Source organism: Zootoca vivipara, chromosome 16 (genome assembly GCF_963506605.1).
Source record: "Zootoca vivipara chromosome 16, rZooViv1.1, whole genome shotgun sequence".
In the NCBI taxonomy this organism is placed as follows: Eukaryota; Metazoa; Chordata; class Lepidosauria; order Squamata; family Lacertidae; genus Zootoca; species Zootoca vivipara.
The window spans coordinates 3072614-3092679 of NC_083291.1; the positions used below are offsets into that span (position 1 = coordinate 3072614).

General features: G+C 43.8%; 1 protein-coding gene across 3 annotated transcripts in view; it reads right to left on the bottom strand.

Moving 5' to 3' along the window:
- Positions 1 to 11118: 11118 nt before the first annotated feature.
- Positions 11119 to 20066, bottom strand: part of CNTLN (centlein) — a 176674-nt gene continuing 167726 nt past the window's right edge. Inside the window, exon 22 of one of the 3 annotated variants that reach the window (XM_060268842.1) lies at positions 11119 to 15147. In XM_060268842.1, the coding sequence (XP_060124825.1) occupies positions 15046 to 15147 (102 nt within the window). In that variant the 3' untranslated portion in view covers positions 11119 to 15045. The remainder of the gene's footprint in view (positions 15148 to 20066) is intronic. The other 2 variants (XM_035140510.2, XM_035140509.2) reach the window with 2 other exon arrangements.

The following is a 20066-nucleotide window of genomic DNA, read 5'->3' on the forward strand; positions in this document are numbered from 1 at the left end:
TGTCAGTGGAGGAAGCTAGTAAGTGGAAAGTTGCAATGGAGAAAGAGTTGAACTCCATGCAATCTCTTGGTGTGTATAGCCTAACACAGCTGCCAGAAGGTAAGAAAGCAGTCAGTTGTAGGTGGGTCTACAGGCTGAAACCCACAGTGACTGGAGAGCCTCAGTACAAGGCTAGGTTAGTGGCTAGAGGTTTTACTCAGAAGAAAGGAATCCACTACACAGATGTCTTTAGTCCGACTTCGAGAGCGGAATCTTTCAGGACGCTTTTAGCGACTGCAGCGCAGAGAGGCCTAGTGGTCAACCACTTTGATGTGGACACCGCTTATTTGAACTCTGACCTCCAGGAGGAGTTGTACATGTTGCCTCCTCCAGGGTTTGAGAGTGACGTGCCAGGTCAGGTGTGGAAGCTGCACAAGTCGATCTACGGTCTGAAGCAATCCGCTAAAAATTGGAATTCATGTCTTGATTCTGTTTTGAAGAGCCTAGGTTTCAGGAAGAGTCTAGCTGACAGTTGTCTGTATCTCAGAGGTGAAGGAGAACAGCAAGAACTGTTGCTTGTCTATGTTGATGACTTGATCTGCTTAGCAAAGAGCCAGATGCAAGTGCAGAAGTTTGCAAAAGAGCTAGGCAAGAGGTTCAAACTCAAGAATCTAGGTGCAGTGAATGTTTATCTAGGTGTGCAGATAGACAGAACTGAGGATGGAAGTTTTTTGCTCAGTCAGAAAGGCAAGATTGAACATTTGCTGGAGAAGTTCAGAATGCATGATTGTAAAGGGGTCAGAACACCCATGGAGACAAACTTTGTGAAAGATTCACAAGTGAAGGACAAAGTAGCGTTTGAGAGTCCTGAAGTGTTTCAGTCAGCGCTAGGGAGTCTGTTGTATTTGTCACAATGGAGCAGACCAGATATTGCTTTTGCAGTCAATTTGCTCAGTAGAGAAGCATCAAAACCTAGCGTGCATGCTTGGAATGGCATTAAGAGAGTGCTTAGGTATTTGCAGGAGACCAAAGAGTATTGTTTGGAGATGTCAGCGCAAGGTGAGCCACAACTCACTTGTTTTGCAGATGCTGATTGGGCCAATCAGGAGGACAGGAAGTCAGTGACTGGTTTGGTAGTCAAGTTTGGAAATGCCCTGATTGGTTGGCGGTCGCGCAGGCAAAGCCTAATAGCAATGTCTTCCACAGAAGCCGAATTCTGTGCGTTGTCTGTGACATGCACTGAATTGGAGTACTACAGATGTTTGGTCCAGGAAATCTGGGGTGATTGTAGCCAGCCCATCACTGTTTGGGGCGACAATCAGCCATCTTTGAGACTGGCGGAGTCTGGACAGTTCAAGGCCAGAACCAAACACTTAGACATCCGCTTCCGAAACGTATGTCAGAGCATACAGGTAGGCTTGGTAAAGTTGAGGTATTGTCCAAGCCAGGAGAACCTAGCAGATGGGTTCACAAAACCCTTGAGTTTCCAACGGCATGGGGAATTCTGTGAAGGGTTGTTTTTGGGGTAAGTCTGGATACCCGCTATCCCCAGTGTTCAGGTGAGAGGGGGTGTGATGAGTAACAAGTAACTAAAGAGTTAACTGTGTTCTGTATAGCACCTGACCACTGGGGAAGATCATGTTACAGAATGTACCAGAAGTGTTTCTGTATGTTTCAGTTGGTTTCGTTTCTGCCTGGGAGACGGTCGCAAGATGTCTGCGCTCTCACCAGGTTGTTTGTTATTTTCTCTCTAGAATAAACTTAAGTAGTTATTAGAACACTTTGGACTCTGTGTGTTCTTAAGAGGCTTTTTATCCAACGGCTATACAAGCTTTCGCTGTGTGAGAAGAAGAACTCTGCTGTGTGTGTTTTACTGCCAGCCCGGATCTATGGAAGCAGAGAAGTGCAGAGGAAGCGCGCCGGGCGATAATCAGTGGCTCCTAATTGAGTCATGAACAACTCAAAGGAGTCCTATACCCGTCACAGATGCAACCTTACTGAGACTCCGAACCTCTCAGCATCTTTCAGTACCATCAATATAGGATAGATCTACTCACGGGGTGTGGGGTAAGCGCTATAAATAAGTCCTGAGGTCCTTTGGGGTCGCTACAGATTCTAGAAGATGGGGATCAGAAACTAATGCAGGGACTTCAGCTCCTGGGTGCAAGAGGTTGTACCTTCTCCCCAATGCTCTTTACCACCGATGAAACCGCTAGATGAAGTCCTACAGAGATTTGGGCTAAAGTGTTACTAGCACGTTGTGCATAAATAGCTCTACTGCTCTTCAGTGATTCAGTTAAGAAAGGTTTGGAGTCTGAACGAAATAGATTTAAGTGTCCCTTTTTCTAGCTCCCCATTTCACTTACGACCAAACGTGCAAAGGAAGCTGACTTCCATTATGTTTTCCCTCGTGGTTCTATGGGTTTATTTTTCACCCTGAGGTTTATTGTATGAATAAAAGTGCAGAAGGTCTTTGGGGGGCTCATCTGGAGAGAGAAATCGCCTTTTATTCTCCTTGGCTCTGAAGCAGTAACTAATATACCCTCCGGCCTTTTCTGTTGTGAGGAGAAATGTCCAAGAAGCATGTTTGATTTTTTTTTTTTAACTTTTTTTTCCGCTTTGCCTGCATCTCAGGGTCCAGGGGGCATCGTGCTGTTTCAAGGAGGGACCAGCATCTGATTATTATCCAGATACAGTAAGCAACATGGTTGGAAAAATTGACTTTTTGGATCCCGACTGATTTAGCTGTTTGCTGTCTTATCTCACTAGGCTCACTAATGCAGTTTGAAGTGTTCTGTCAGCCTTGGCTTAGCCACCGATATGAGGCAGGCAGACCAGCTGGTCCTGCATTTTGATGGGATGCCAGATCACAGGCTGGCAAATTGTTCCTTAGGTGAAACGGACGGACCTCCTGCAAACTGGTTTCTCACCGAGCAACAGAGACCTGAGGCGGCCTGGCCACCAGGCCTAAGGGGATGTCAGCAAAGGCAGGCGAAGGTCAGATGACCCACCAAAACGCCACTGAAGGAAAATAGATATAAAGGGGGGAAATTAAGTTTAGGACAGATAGGAGGAACATTTATTTACAAAGCTGTTGTAATGAGGGGTTGGAGGCTGTCACAGCCCTTTGCTATCCTATATATAGGAGTGGGGTGGGAACAACTTAAGAGCTCTAAGTGTTCCTGCAATCTCTTTTTATGCCTAGTAGGTGCAACCTTCTGTTCTTTTCGGGCTCCTCCTGGACCCAGGTGATGGAGGTGATGGAGGAGGTTCCTCTGCCTCCTGAGGTTGCTGGCACTGGAGAAACACCCTATCTGGGAAGGCAGAGCTAATCCCAGCATCCCATAATGCAAAGGTGGGCGATGTTACTGGCGCCTTCAAGGACAGATGAGACAAGACACTCCCTGCTCCATAAAAGCTGTCAGGCGGCAGAGGATTCAACCCCCACGGCAGGTTGCCAGAAACGGATAAGGTAAGCGAAAGTTCTTACCAACTGCTTTTTATTCAATATTCACAGAGAGGGGCTTGGAAATGCAGCCTCTTGGAATAATGCCATTGCCCTGAGTGAGTCTCCATCCCCTTTCTCTCGCTCTCTCATGTGTCCTTCCTACGGGTGCTGAAAAGTGCCCTCTCATTTGAGCTCTTTGCTCGCCTACTTTCAAGGCTCACCAAGTTATGGGAGGGGAGGTCTTGAATGCTTTCTAAAGACACTGTGTCCATCAGCTGTCACCCCCCTGGTGCTTCCTCTTCCTCCTCTCCCATTATTTCCCAGCTTTCCCCCTCATCTGCCTCTGAGCTGTGATCTCCCTCAAAACCCTGTTGTAATTCTGAATTATCCCCTTCCTTCTTCTCTGGAAGGGTCAGGCTGGAGACACCATGCCTCCTCTGCTCAGTTCCTGACAGAAGCCAACTGCTAGAGGCCGAGGTCCCTTCACCCCCCACAATAAAATATTTGAGGGGGCTGCCCCCCCCCAAAGTTGATGGGCAATGCCATTCAAATGGTGTGTGTGTGCCGTGTCATGTGATCAGTTTTGTGGGGCAGAGCTTACCTGTGTGTGTCCCCTCCATATTTTATTCAAGTTGGCACCTCTGCCCCACTCCATCCCCACTAATAGGCTGCTCCAGTCCCAGCAGAGGTCCCTGACTCCCCACATCCCACTGGAGCCCTCCCTTGGGTCCTTGGACAATGTGTTCTCTGCGCCCACAAACATCAAGGCAGCTCAGCTCGCTTTGCTGTAATTTTACAAAGAAAAGCTCCTAAAGTACAGACGTCGCTCTCCATAAGTGCTTGAATGGGACTGGTAATTCCAAAATGAATGGAAAATTCATAAATTGGGTTGAAGTGCCCACAAAGTGTCAGTGCTGTTGCCTGGTTTGCTGGTTGGTTTATTTGCTGTTAGGGAAGAGAGGAATTCGATTCCCTTAGTCCTGCCTTTCCTCAAACACTCCAATCTACTTGCTTCATTTCTTGTACTTTAGCACCATCATGTGTTCGATTGGAAAGCTTAACTTTTATCAGAAAAGATGGTGGTAACTCAGTAATTTCCAAATGATCGAGAAGATTGGTGTAACCATTCTTTCAGATGCTAAATAATGTTTGCTCCTGTAACTCGCTGTTACAAGATAAAATAAAAGTTATTTTATTTGAAATGCTTGCCATCCTGTCCTTCATTTTTGCACCTTGCAGGGCAGCTAACAGACCCCAAATTTCAAAACCCCAATCAGCATACAGGCCTGGTTTCCTTTGGGAGGAAGGGAAGGATATAGATTTATAATTATCATCATCATTATTATTTACAACCTCCAAACATTCCTGAGAACTGTAGTGAAACCAAAAACAGAATGAAGAGAAGCAGTAACTAAAGAGAGTTAGCCAGCATTACAAAAAACTGGTCTAATTAATTTTGGGCATTTGGCTGGTCAGCAGAATTTGGTCAACTTACTGATAATATATTGGTCAAGTGTTGGCAAATAATTACCAAGTTATCTCCTAGGAAAGGTTATTTAGGCCAGGGGTGCTGAAACCTGGGGACCTGATGCTCCCTCAACTTCATATTTTGTTGATGGTGGCCAAACGAAATACAAAATTAATGTAGCGCTAGGGTGGGCAGCGGAAATTTAAACCTTGGGTATACAGTGACCACAAAATTTGTCTTATATCTGCAGCATTTGTCAGTCGAGTCCCAATCTGATCTGTTAAATCCGAGGCTCTGCCTCCACCCTCCCAAACAGGTTATAATGGAGAATCTACCCTGTTTCTCATATTTTAAGACATACCCATAAAATAAGCCATAGCAGGATTTTTAAGCATTCAAGGAATATAAGCCATACCCCGAAAATAAGACATAGTGATAGGCATAGCAGCAATACCGGCCGCGGCAGCAGGAGGAGGAAAAATATAAGACATCCCCTGAAAATAAGTCATAGTGTATTTTTTTGAGGAAAAAATAAATATAAGACGTGTCTTATAATATGAGAAACACGGTAGAAATGGCTTTAACATTTTGTGAGAATGTTCAGGGTGGGAGAGGATATATTGTTTATTAATATCCCTCCTAACTTGCACTAGCAAGTTCCTTTACTTAGTAGAGTTACATTCCCCTTTCTACATGCACAGCAGATAGCTTGTTGCAAGCTTGTGTGAGCTTCTATTATGCTATTCAATCTGTCTCAGATTGAATTGTACATGCCTGGTAAATTCCCTTTAACTCCTCTTAAAGGAATAAAGATGCAACAAACTTATTCAAAGTCAATAAAAGAAGTTTACTTACATCAGTTCACAGTTGGATCCCTGAAGGCAGGCTTAGTTACAAATATGTACACGTGGATCTACCCCATATGGGGGAATAATCCCAGTGCTTCTGCTAGCTGAGAACTAGCAGAGCAGTCCCAGCTAAAAGCTGGTCAAAGAATGAAGGAAGTCAAAAAGAAGGAAAGTGTGCTCCGTGACTCGTCCTTTTGTTTCCTGGACAGGTGAGGTCACGCCCTCGCATGTCTTCTCTAGCATTACAAGGAATGTTGTACTTGACTGCTCCCAGTGGATGACATCCTACACCTTTTCCCCCACATAGATGGGTGGAGTTTGCAGAGAAATGAGTCCCTCTAGAATAAAACAAGTTTTCCATTTTTCAGGCAGATTCATCGAGGAGTTTCCATGCAGGAAACCTTTAAACTTTTTATTTTATCTTCTGCTAGGACTGGATCCAAATTCCAGGCATGGTCACCCCTTCTGAAGCCTACCAAATTTCAGACAGAAAGTTGCAGTGGCCCTTCATCAATGGCAGGCTCTACCTGCGTCTTTCCAAATGAGAAGGAGGAGAGGTCTCTCTTACCTGTATGGCTTCATTTGAAGAGGGAAGTTCAGCTGGTGAAGCTTCCTTCCCACTAGCAAGTCAAACACTGTGTGCAAAATCACATCTTCTACACAACCAATAGAGTTCCATTAGAACGCTAGATCAGGCATCCCCAAACTGCAGCCCTCCAGATGTTTTGGCCTACAACTCCCATGATCCCTAGCTAACAGGACCAGTGGTCGGGGAAGATGGGAATTGTAGTCCAAAACATCTGGAGGGCCGAAGTTTGGGGATGCCTGCTCTAGATCAAAACATAAACATATGCAGAGTGAGATAATAGACATGGGATGGACTCATTTTCCCTGCCAACATAATACATTTTCAGTTAAAGTTTGCCATCTAGTGGGAATATTGAGGATGTGTTTGCATTTAACAAAATTACAAAAGCAACATGGTTGACCTAAAAAGAAGCAATAACTTGTTGTGCTGGCAAACATAGCTATAGAAAATATCTCTTTAAAAAAAAGTAAGGATTAGTCTGAAAAGGTAAACAGCTATTTCATGGCAGATAACCTAGTTGTAAGGCATAAGTAGCTCCCTCAAAGTTAAGCAGGGAATGCCAGGCAATCCACTAAATGGAGACAAGATCACACTGAACAAATAAGTGATCAATAAGGGCAGGTTGCAATCTAAACTGCTGTGTACTGTTCAAGCCAGAATTATTCACTGTTACCAGGCAATTCTTCATTTTGTACATATTGAGGAGGGGAAATATTTTCATTTTCCATTTATTTTTGCTTCCATTCCCCCTGCCTATTGCACATTGGTTTGTTTGAAAAAGAAGAAAAAACATGTGTTTGCGTGATAAACCAAGCATTGCACCGGGGGAGGCGGGGACACACACACACACACACAACTTAAAAAACATTTTTTCCACATTAAAACTGTTTTACTGAAAAAGCTCACAGGAAGAACTAAAAGTGTAAAGTTTATTTAAGGCAGGTGGGAACTTTCCTTCCACTAGGTGGAGCACCAGGAGCACTTAATGGAAGAATAGATTCAGCCAGGAAGCCCCCATTGTCTAATAAAGTAAGAGGACATTTTCTTTGAATTATTCTCCAGTTTCCTTGGTCCTGTTTGGGGAGGTGTACATAAAATGTGCATTTAAAATCCTGTACTATCCAATGCCATTTAAAAATGTGCTGGGGAGGGTGTATTCCTGGGGTTGCTTCCGTTTTTATTATGTATTTTGTTTTGTTTTTTATATTGTGATTTTATGTTGTAACCGCCCCGAGACCTGTGGGTATAGGGCGGTATGCAAAATGAACAAATAATGCAAAATAATTAAATAATGGCACACACAAAAAATTAAACTCTTAAGAATCTGCTAGGCTCTAGAAATTTTATTTGGCAATTTAATTGTCACAGGGAAGCAGCTAGCAGCAATCTGATCCAGCTAGGGGCTAGAGGCCATAAGCAGGTCAGAATACTTATCTCTAAATTCAGGAAGAACGACATATGCAACATATGCAAACAATGTTATTCATACATTTCCCTGTGCTGAGGAGCCCCCTTCAGAAGGAGGGGCTGCAGTGGTTGTGGACTGCACCCACCACTTCTTCACACTGCCATTTTGTATGTGTCTACTCAGAAGTAGACCTCATAAGATTTTAATCATCGCTTCCTGCTCCACACCTTCCTGGTCATCTCCTTAACAACGGAAAATACATATGACTCTAAATTAGGTGTGAGGAACCTTTTGTCCTCCTGCTGTTGATGAACTACAACTCCTATCCGCCTCGGCGCAGGGATGCTGGGAAGTGTAGTTCAGCAACATCTGGGAGCCCAAAGCAAAATAAAAAAATTCCTTCAGTAGCACCTTAAAGACCAACTAAGTTTTTATTTTGGTATGAGCTTTCGTGTGCATGCTCCTGTCCTCCCCCTTGCTTGCTGCATACCCTCCAACATTTCTCCAATGAAAATAGGGATGTCCTATTCCATAATGAAGGGACCCAGGTGGCGCTGTGGTTAAACCACTGAGCCTAGGGCTTGCTGATCAGAAGGTCGGCGGTTCGAATTCCTGCGACAGGGTGAGCTCCCGTTGCTTGGTCCCAGCTCCTGCCAACCTAGCAGTTCGAAAGCACGTCAAAATGCAAGTAGATAAATAGGAACCGCTACAGCAGTATGTGGACCGAGAACTCCCAGAAGTGCAAGCTGGATTTCGAAAGGGCAGAGGAACCAGAGACCAAATAGCAAACATGCGCTGGATTATGGAGAAAGCTAGAGAGTTCCAGAAAAACGTCTACTTCTGCTTCATTGACTATGCAAAAGCCTTTGACTGTGTCGACCACAGCAAACTATGGCAAGTTCTTAAAGAAATGGGAGTGCCTGATCACCTCATCTGTCTCCTGAGAAATCTCTATGTGGGACAAGAAGCTACAGTTAGAACTGGATATGGAACAACTGATTGGTTCAAAATTGGGAAAGGAGTACGACAAGGTTGTATATTGTCTCCCTGCGTATTTAACTTATATGCAGAATTCATCATGCGAAAGGCTGGACTAGATGAATCCCAAGCCGGAATTAAGATTGCCGGAAGAAATATCAACAACCTCAGATATGCAGATGACACAACCTTGATGGCAGAAAGCGAGGAGGAATTAAAGAACCTTTTAATGAGGGTGAAAGAGGAGAGCGCAAAATATGGTCTGAAGCTCAACATCAAAAAAACCAAGATCATGGCCACTGGTCCCATCACCTCCTGGCAAATAGAAGGGGAAGAAATGGAGGCAGTGAGAGATTTTACCTTCTTGGGCTCCTTGATCACTGCAGATGGTGACAGCAGTCACGAAATTAAAAGACGCCTGCTTCTTGGGAGAAAAGCAATGACAAACCTAGACAGCATCTTAAAAAGCAGAGACATCACCTTGCCGACAAAGGTCCGTATAGTTAAAGCTATGGTTTTCCCAGTAGTGATGTATGGAAGTGAGAGCTGGACCATAAAGAAGGCTGATCGCCAAAGAATTGATGCTTTTGAATTATGGTGCTGGAGGAGACTCTTGAGAGTCCCATGGACTGCAAGAAGATCAAACCTATCCATTCTGAAGGAAATCAGCCCTGAGTGCTCCCTGGAAGGACAGATCGTGAAGCTGAGGCTCCAATACTTTGGCCACCTCATGAGAAGAGAAGAATCCTTGGAAAAGACCCTGATGTTGGGAAAGATTGAGGGCACTAGGAGAAGGGGGCGACAGAGGACGAGATGGTTGGACAGTGTTCTCGAAGCTACGAACATGAGTTTGATCAAACTGCGGGAGGCAGTGCAAGACAGGAGTGCCTGGCGTGCTATGGTCCATGGGGTCACGAAGAGTCGGACACGACTAAACGACTAAACAACAACAACAGCAGGAAGGTAAACGGCGTTTCCATGTGCTGCTCTGGTTTGCCAGAAGCGGCTTTGTCATGCTGGCCACATGACCTGGAAGCTATACGCCAGCTCCCTCGGCTAATAATGCGAGATGAGCGTGCAACCCCAGAGTCGGTCACGACTGGACCTAATGGTCAGGGGTCCCTTTACCTTTACCTTTATTCCATAATGATGATAATTTTATTATTTATACCCTGCCCACCTGACCAGATTGCCCCAGCTACTCTGGGTGGCTTCCAGCGTTTATAAAAACATAATAAAACATGAAACGTTTTTTAAAAACTTCCCTATACAGGGCTGCCTTCAGATGTCTTCTAAACGTTGCATAGTTATTTATTTCCTTTGCTTGGGGTTTGCAAAACTCTATACCCTCCAACATTTCTCTGATGAAAATAGGGATGTCCTAAGGAAAAGCAGGACATTCCAGGATCAAATCAGAAACCGGGATGATCCAGGATCAGGACTGTCCCTGGAAAATAGGGACACTTGGAGAGTCTGTGACAGGACTCAGGGGCAGGCAGAGGAGGTCTCCTTTATTGTGCTGAGCTATCAACCAGGAAAAAGCTTCTACTTGCCCTAAAACTTGGCTTGACATGGGAGACCTTTCAATTCTTGATGGACTTGGAGGTAGAGATCTCTGTGCTGCTGGACTTCTTGACCAGGGCAGAGGGTCAAGGGGCGGTTGTCTTCACAAGTACATTTGTGGATGCGAAGCTTGGTTGACCGGTTGAACCAGAGGTAGCTGTTCTTACAATAAACACACTATTACAAGGAACAACAGGTTGTACCCAGCTCAGTTTTCCTCAGAGTAGACTCAGGTGAAATGAATGGATCCAAGTTAGTCACATCTATTAATTTAAATCGCTCTACTCTGAGAATGGCTAAAATTGGCTACAATGCTTTCTTGTTAGATCAATGGCTACTTGCCAATGAGTAATAAGGAATAACTGCTCAAAGAATTATTAATTAAAAAAAAAGAAAACGACATTGGTACTCTTTACTACAAACTAAGCTTTATTACTCATCTCATTTTCAAAAGTCTCAGAATTAATAGCCAGATACAATTTAGCACAACCTGACAATTTAGAAACATTCAGTGCTGCTAAATGAATTGGTAATGCAGGAACATAACATTCACAAAGGGTATTAATTTGTTTTGTTTATAAACAAATTAGATTGGTTTATAAATGGATTCTCATTACTTCTTCCTTTGGCTGGAACCTTTTTCTTTTTTTCCCATTTCACTAAAATGAAATTTGCACAAAGCTAATGCAAAACACAAGACTCCAGAGAGAGAGAGAGAGAGAGAGAGAGAGAGAGAGAGAGAGAGAGAGAGAGAGAGAGAGAGAGAGAGAGAGAGAATACCTAAGGATACGCACATCACATGGATAATTGGCATTATCAATAAGCCAGGATTTGTGTAAGAACAGTTTATACTGTATAGTATTAATTATGCCTCTTTAGTCCATACCCACTGACAAAACTAATTCATTAATCAGTACAAGACTGAGGCTAAAGAAAGTTGTAGAATCTTCACTATTGGATTTTTAAGAGAAGTTCAGAAGCTGTCAAAGACGCTCTGGGCAAAGGATATTCTGTTTGAGGACAGGAGGTTAAAGGCTGGCAACCCTGCCTTGAAGTTGCATTTTCCTGTAAAAATGAAATGAATGAACTGGTCTTGCTTAAATCTAACAAAGGTGGGAAATTTAAGCCAAGGGTGGTAAACCTGCCCTCCTCCATATTGTTGGATTCTCCCATTTCCATCATCCCTAACCACTGGACATGCCAGGCTGATAATTTAAGAATATCTGAAGGGACACAGATTCCTCACCCAGGGTTTCAGCTGTTCAGCCACTCCACCTGACAAATTCTTGAAGCTGTAAGATCTGTTGCTGTATGAAAGGCATTTACTCTAATTCTTGTGCTGCTACTGTAATTTAAGGATCTTTCCTATGATCCCTGGGATGATTCCAATTCATTTTAAACTATTCTAGGCATGTTTTAATTAGGGCTGGGCGATATCTGGTTTTCAACATCGCGATATACTGATACATCACAATGTCTGAAATAAGGATGGAGCTACAAAGAGGCATTGGATGGCTTTCCTGGTTTTTTCCACATTGTGATTTTTGCATGGCACACACACAATTCATGATATATTGCCAGGTCAATAATGATGAAAGTGATATCACGATAAGGACTTCAAACCCATTTTGGACAATATATCGATATATCACCCAGCCCTAGTTTTCATGTATTTATTCAGGCATACTCTGAGGCAACAGACCGTAAGATAAGCTCCCAGGAGCCTTTTAGAGCAGGGATTCCTAAACTGTGGTTTGTGGACCACTGGTTGTCTGTGAACTTTGTTCAGATGGTCCATGGTATGTTCATTAAGAAGCTGAAAATCAAATAATGCCAAGTACAGTGCACTGCAATTTCTACAACTGGCAGAAAAACCATTAAATGGTTCACCAAGACCCTCAGCAATTTTCAAATAGTTCATGGGGTAAGAAAAAGTTGGGGTGGCACCGTTCTAGAGTTTCAGATCTATGATTGTAATCCTTCTAACGGCTGGTCTACATGTTCAGCTAAATTATGTGGCGTGCCCATTTCAGACTGCTTACCAACTCGTGGAAAAGCCTATGCCAATTATTTGTTTCCAGTGTGCCAGCTGGAATCTATGTGCAGGATTCAGATATGCAATCTCCCACTTCAGTGTAACAAGATTTTACTGCGCATGCAGCTCAGCTCTTGGACCCCTAACAGCAGATTTAGTTCTCCTTTATAGAAGGGGTTGGTTTTTTGTTTTTTGTTTACAGCTGTTCACCCTCCATCTCTTGATGGGTCTCCTTTTTCTCTCCATACTTTTTCAAAGTATGTCAGGAGGGAAGCAAACTTTTTTTTTGGCCCAGAATTTATAATAATCCAAAGACAATATTTCTCCGCACTTTGTGAAGGAGTCTAGAATCAATCCGAAAACAGGATCAATTGGGAAAAATTTATAAGCAATGAGGAGGAAGGGGAGGAAAGTAAATCAGACGATTGGTCTGCATTCTAGGTGAGGCCATCATTTAGGTGCGGAAATAATGAGAGGCGATGCACAAAGTACCTGTAAAATGCAGCTTGCTCCAAAGTTATTTCAGCTGGTCAACAAAAATATTGGAGGCAACCAGAAATGTGAAAAGTGGTGGGTTGGGATGAGGAAATGTTGATATATATATATTTACAAGCAAGTGTAGATAGATGTTTGTACTAGTTCTAGCTTTATGGGCAAGTTGTGATTGGGTGGAATCAGAGAATTTCCCATCATGCTATTCTTATACTCTTTTTACTGAATTAAATAAATAGCAGATGTGATAACACATTAAACCGTCTGAAGGGTGTGCAGGTATTTCACATCACAGATAAGCTTAAGCACTCAAAGCATGTCTGCTCAATTTTCTACACCACAAAAAATAATGCGGTGCTGAACAGCATTTATGGTTACGAAATTCAGTCTCTTTTTAAACCAGACATAAAATTCGTCTGTAGAAATAGCAATAGCATATGCAACTGTTTATAAGTGTTCTGATGTTGTTCTAATTAAATAATTGAATGGGTGGCCCCATCCTGCCATGCCAAACTCCTTGAAGAAAATACCAAGTGTTGACCTGGAACTTCTGTTGACCAACCAACCAACCAAGGCACACCACAGTTTCATTTCCTTGAGCATATCTCCAAAGGCATTTTAAAAGAAAATGCTTTATATTGGAAGACTAGAACAAGTTGTCAAGCAGTCTTCAGAATCTTGTTCATACAGAAGCAATTTACCAGTAGCCGAATATTTTGTCTGTGCTGTAAGCATGTACTTTGTTCTAAAGGGATCATCCTCTTTAGGAAATAATCCAACGGGTCTTTAAATAATATTGTAGTTGTGTGGGAGGCGTTTTTTCTTGACCCAGCCATGGGTGTGCAATTGATGGCATGGGTCTCAAACATGGCATTTATTTCATGCCATGTGCTCTCCTGATTCCATGGGGAAACAGCTCCCACATGACTAAGAGGCCCTTTTAAGCACCTGCCCACACTGTGATCCCCTAAATCAGGGGTCGCCAATGTGGTGAGATGCCCCAGCCAGAATGGCCAGTGGTCAGGGAGCTACAAGTTGTAGCTCAAACCATATGGAGGGTCCCACATTTGCTATCCCTGTCCTAAAGGTGTAGGGTCAATATGTGCTCATTTATGCACCTCTATTTTCAAGCATATTACTGATAGTTCTATTATTACAAAATGTTACTACAGCTATGTGTGTGAGAGAGACAGAGGGACGGAGAAATGAAGAGAAACATATTTTTTCAGGGATTTCCTAGATAAAAAGTTCAACTCAAAATCATTTATTCAAATAAAATGTTTCTTAAATAAAATTAAATACATTGCACACTTAATACACTTTCACAGTTAAAAAACACACAAACCGAACAAATAGGAAGCACATGTTTGCTGAATGGTCCCTAAAAATCTTCATTAACCATGCCTTGTATTCTTTTTGCTGTTGCTTCACATAAAAAGAGAATTTTGAAGCTGTCTATTAGGTTAGCCATAATCGAGGGTTTTCAAAGGGCACTCACTTCAGTTTTAATGAATTATATTAAAATTTGCACTCCTGCTTTTCTGAACGTATGTCACTGTTGCCTAGGGGGTGTCCTGTGCACACACCATTCAAATGATCAGGAGCTGTGCAAGAAAAGAAGCTGCTCAAGTTCCTAATGGATTGTGCTTAGCGATGCCGGTTGTGTAATGCAGCCTCTACCATTTTTGGACTACAACTCCCATCAACTCCAGGCATATTTGCTAGGAACTGCTCTTAAGACGACCTCTGCAAGTGCATCTTGCTTTATCCAGACTTTCTACTGGCAAAATAAATTTAATTTTTAATTGCTTGAAGGCAATCTTTGGGCAAAATGCTTACACTATTTCTATAGGACTTGGGAGCATAACCAGTGACAAATGGCTCTGCAGCTAATGCTTAGAAATGTGTTTGTGTAGAAGGTGGCTAGCAAATAAGAAGGGAGATCTACAGCCAAATCTTACGCCTGTTTACTTAGAAGACCCATTGATGGCAACGTTGCCAATGGCTGCTTCATACTTAATGAGAACAGGTATGTTTGCCATGTCTACATAGGTGTGTATCTTTCCTTTTCATATTTGCTGTACTTTTTTGTGAATGCAGCAAATGCACCTGCTGCTACAGATTGTGAACTGGTCGTTGGTATGAGCCAAAATCAGGAGTGAAGTCCAAGTGCAAAACCAAAAACAGGAGGGGGAAAGAGTCCCCTTTCTCTCTTTCAAGATTCTGTTCAGCAACACCTAGGTCATTTGTTTCACAAGAGAACTGTATTCTTCCGCCAGCTTTTTCTGCTCATTTAGTTTTTCCAGCACTGCATCCATTAAATACGAAGCAAAAGGAAACTGAAAGAGAAGCAGAGTAGGAAAAATGATCAGCGAAGCCTATATTTTTCTTCAGCTAAAAAACATTTACTAAGTGTTCTGAAGCCATTAGATTTCACTTAGTTCTGACACTGGCACACTTGCCCACGTCCGTTCTCTCCTAAAACGGATCCTCCTGATTAGTGTGTGTAACTGTTCCTTATCATAAAAATGATAAAAGAGCAGAATAAAATGAAAAAAGATAAACGCCTTATTGAACAATTCATGGTTTACTGACCATGTTAATGATGTAATCTGCAATACCAGCAGCTCTGTCATTTATCTTCAATCAGCTGATCAATATGAGGTTACAGTCATCTCTGGGGCACTTATAAGTAGACGCAGCACTGCATGCTGACTGCTCTCAGGAGAGGGAGAGAGGGAGCTATCAATACAGCTCCTCGGGCTGGAGGCAAATGCTTTCAGAGGCATCCAGTGAAACTTTGGGGACTAAATGCAGGGGGGGGGGGGGAAAATCCCTTCGCAGATCAGGATTCTATTGGGAAACGTAAGCATAAAGGAAACTTCGGGGTGGGCGCAGGACAAGCTTGCACTGACTTTATTTATACTTCTATGGTCAAAAATGACATTATTCACAGGATGGCTGTAATTCTCGAGAAAGCCTTTGTCACGTGGCAACACAGTATAGCAGTGGTGTCCAAACTTTTTTCAAAGAGGGCCAGATCTGGTGAAGTGAATAGCCGTGAGGGCCAACCAAAGTTGTTAACCTTTTTTAGGATTGAAGTTGTTGAACTTTCTTTAGGATTTTACCCCAAAGCTGTTGGCCTTCTTTTAGGGTTGATGTTGTTGAGGTATTTTGAGGATTTTACCCCAGGAAATAAACTGCCACAGGGGCCAGATTAAACTGACCAGTGGCCTGGATTAGGCCCTCGAAATGGACTTTGGACATGGCTGCCTTAGAGCAACAGCCCACAGCGGAAAGGAAATGCTCATCGCCATGTGAATGGGTTGCTTGTGAGCATCTAAATCTACACCAAGTCTGTGAGCTCACTATGGTGTTGAGAAGGAACAAAGTGATTTCCCCAGCAGGCCGCACAACAGGTGTGAAATCTTGTGCTAAGTCTGGAAAAAGCCTTTCAGTTGCAGGAGGACTTCTGAGGATCCAAGCTTTTCTGGCTCCAAGGCTATGAACCTCAACAAAGTGGGCCAGGTTTCTGGTAAGAGCTAGAAATGGTAACTAGCAAATATGGCAAAAGTGAAACCAGGGGCTGGATTTGAAAGGCTCAAGCATGAGTCTAGGTCAGGGGTCCCCAAACTACGGCCCCCGGGCCGGATGCGGCCCAATCGGCCTTCCAATCCGGCCCGCGACGACCCCCGCCGCCCGCTGCCGTCGCCCGCTCTCGCGGCGCGCGGCGCAGCGGCGATCTAAAAAATCGGCAAAAAATCGCCGAAAATCCTTTGTGCGCATGCGTACGGGCCTCTCCCGACCCGGAAGAGGTCATTTCTGGTGCACTTCCGGGTCGGGGGAGGCCCATACGCATGCGCACAAGCGATTTTCGGCGATTTTTTTCCCGCCCGTGTGCGTGTGCGCATGCGCACGAGCGCGCACTCCCCCGCCCTCCGGCCCGCTGCGCGCGCACTCCCCTGCCGTCCGGCCCACCGCGCGGTCGGCGCGGCGGGCGCCGGCCCGCCGCTCGGTAAGTCTGGGGACCCCTGGTCTAGGTCAAGGTAGATGCAGCGTGTAATGACAGATGGACATAGCAAGCATATTACCGTAAGTCATTCTGTTGAGAAGGTGGGTTGGGTCGACAGATAACAGATAAAAGGGGTTTGCTTAAAAATCACTATAGAAGCAGAAGTATTCCCACAGTGGGGGGGGGGGGTTAAGACCTTTCCTTCGCTGCAGGCCACACATCCAAATGGAGCAATATCAGAAATACTGTAAAGATTTGCGAGTGTGTGGGGTTTGTTTGTTTTTTTAAAAAAATATTCTCCAGTTAAGCATTCATAGAACAAGAACAAGTTGTATGTGGAGACATAAGCAAATGACTAATTCAAACCATCACAGATGGGGAAAAATAAATACAGAGAAAATCTCATCAACATGTGTGCAGTTTATATACTGGTGTTAAGGTTTCTTGTGCCACAAGAACACTGATCCAGTGGGAATCATGCACTGCAGTTCACTTGTGACTTTGTAAATATCATTTTCCTACATTATGCTTTCCCCCTCTTCATGTAGTTATGTATAGGGTAACCATCATCCTTTCCATTCTTCAAAGCTTCTCAAACCTGTCTGTCACTACCCAGACCACGTTTGCTTTTGAGGCATCTTTATTTTTTCCTAATAACACTCCCCTTTAGATGAATGGATTACTTTACCACTGTCCTGGGCTCATATCATTCTATATTTTACCTGCTGTTCACTACATTCTAAGGCTCCTTTGTCACTGTAAAATGATTTTTAAGGAGGTGTTTCTATCTTAATCATTCAGTGCAATCAAGGATAAGAGAGCTTGAAATGTTGCAGATGTCTTGCACATTTATCAGCTTCTGGGAATGTGTCCATGTTCTTATCTGGCTCTCTTTATAGACATACATCCCACACTGCATCTTTGCAGTCTTCATCTTCAGTGGAGGCCTGCCAGATTTTTATTTATGGGTTAGCAAATATACAGATTTCCTCTATGTGTTCATAATTCCTGAACAAAAAGAGCTCACCCTATAGAGTCCTGTCAATGGGGCCCAAATGTGTGTGTGTTTTTTCTCTCTCTCATAGGAAGCTCCATTATACTGAGCAAAAAGCCGTAGGCGTTTTTAGCTCAGTATCAGAGGCACCGGGTTGCCCCCAAGATTGGGGGGGCGGGGTTTCCAGTATGTGTGACATCACGTGTATGACCCGCATGCCTTGGGCACGGCTCAGGAGGCTGAGCGCTCTGGAGGAGCCAGCCAATGAACCTGCAGTGCGCATGTCACACCACACACGCACAACATACACGGGGGCACCTGGAGATTGGGGGGGGGGCTGGCCCCTTCAAACAAATATTGAGGGAGCCACGGTGCCTTTGCAACCTAGAGTTAGCACACCTGCTTCGTATGCATAGTGTAGGGGAAGCAGGCCATGAATAAAAACCAGACCATAACTTTATTGATTAGGGCAGGCATCCCCAAACTGCGGCCCTCCAGATGTTTTGGCCTACAACTCTCGTGATCCCTAGCTAACAGGACCAGTGGTCAGGGATGATGGGAATTGTAGTCCAAAACATCTGGAGGGCCAAAGTTTGGGGATGCCTGGATTAGGGTCAAATATGTTTGGTGTGGGCATTGAGCATGTATCCTATGACCAACCAGCTCAGGTGCAAGTTGATTGACAGCTGGGGTCGATGAATATTAGGGGTCCCCCACAGTGCTCTGGTGGGACCCCAATCGGTCAGTGACCTATCAGCCTCCAAGCATCACCCTACCTGCATATATGATTTTTTAATTGACAAGAGTTACCGATTATCCTGCCTGCAAGCTTGCCATCTAAGATATGGGTCATGGAAGACAAGAGCCACCAATTCAGGTAGCATAAATCAAAGATATGGCTCTTAAACAGCTGTTTGAATGGAACGACACAGAGACCAGGCTGAATGTTGGTGGGCCCAGAGTTCATATATTTTATGACTTAGGCCTGGTCTCTACTCCGGGCATTTACAATGGAGGAATAAAAATGAGAATTCCTGTGGCAGGGAGTGACAAATTTGATAAGATGCAGCCAATGTTCCTGCAGCCAATCGGAAACTGTGGAAATCCCATCGGATGTTTGGGTTCCAAAGAGCATTCGCAAACTAGAACACTCACTTCTGGGTTTGTGGCATTTGGGAGCCAAAATGTTCAACTCACAAGGCGTTCAGGATCCAAGGTACGACTGTATATAGTCACTATTTCCACCTACAATAAGCAAACACACACTTCTTTGGTTGAGGGGACAGAATGTAAAGATTAGGCCTCTCACTCTGGTCCTTTGCTGTCCCCACTTTCCCTCCAGTTTGCCCACTTTAAAATGTTTGACAGATTAATTTGATGCAGGACAGGTTGATTTCGAGTCTGCTAGCTTTGACAAAGAATAGTCTTTGGAGTTTCCCATTCAAATTAAAATTTTAAAGTCAGTAAATATCCCTTTCCATAGAATCATAGAGTTGGAAGAGACCACAAGGGCCATCCAGTCCAACCCCCTGCCAAGCAGGAAACGTATACAGTTTGTATACAGTTGCATGGTCTGACAGGGTCCGTCGAGACGGTGTGCATAACTCCACTGGGATACCTTGTGCCTCACATTGCAACCTGTTTATTCAGCTAATTTTGTGTGATGCAACATTCAGTCGCTTTTCATAAGCCACATCACTGCAGAGCTCATATTACCTTATTGAAAAGACAACCCCGAGCAACAGAAAACAGTTTTACCAAAGTTTGTGATCGCTTTGAAGGGAACAGGGGTTGTGCTGTGTGCTGGGTGATGCAGATTCTTCGCGAGCTGCCTATTGTATAGATTTCAGCTGCCTTTAATGTAAGGATACCAGAAGCTTTGCTCTCTGAGGGTTTCAAGAGAGCAAGGCCTCGTGAGAGAGGAGGCAGACATGAGAGAAATAACCCTGCTAGCAAATGTCTCCAGGGGCAGGGAAGTCCCATGAAACAGCTCAAAGGGCAGCTACAACTAAGGTACAACTAGGGGGAAATTTGTAATTTAACTGGCCCCTCCCAATCTTTGATCTTATGATCTGTTTTGCTTAAATTAAGCATTGGTAGTAGTAAGAAAAATGGCAGGTTTGATACATGATAAAAAGACTCATATGACCCATTTCCAACAGTCATAGATTACAGTAAGCAAAGAAAGAAAAACGGAAGATTCATATGAAGTGGTCCTTAAAGATCCTGCAATGTTTGGTGTCTGATAAGAC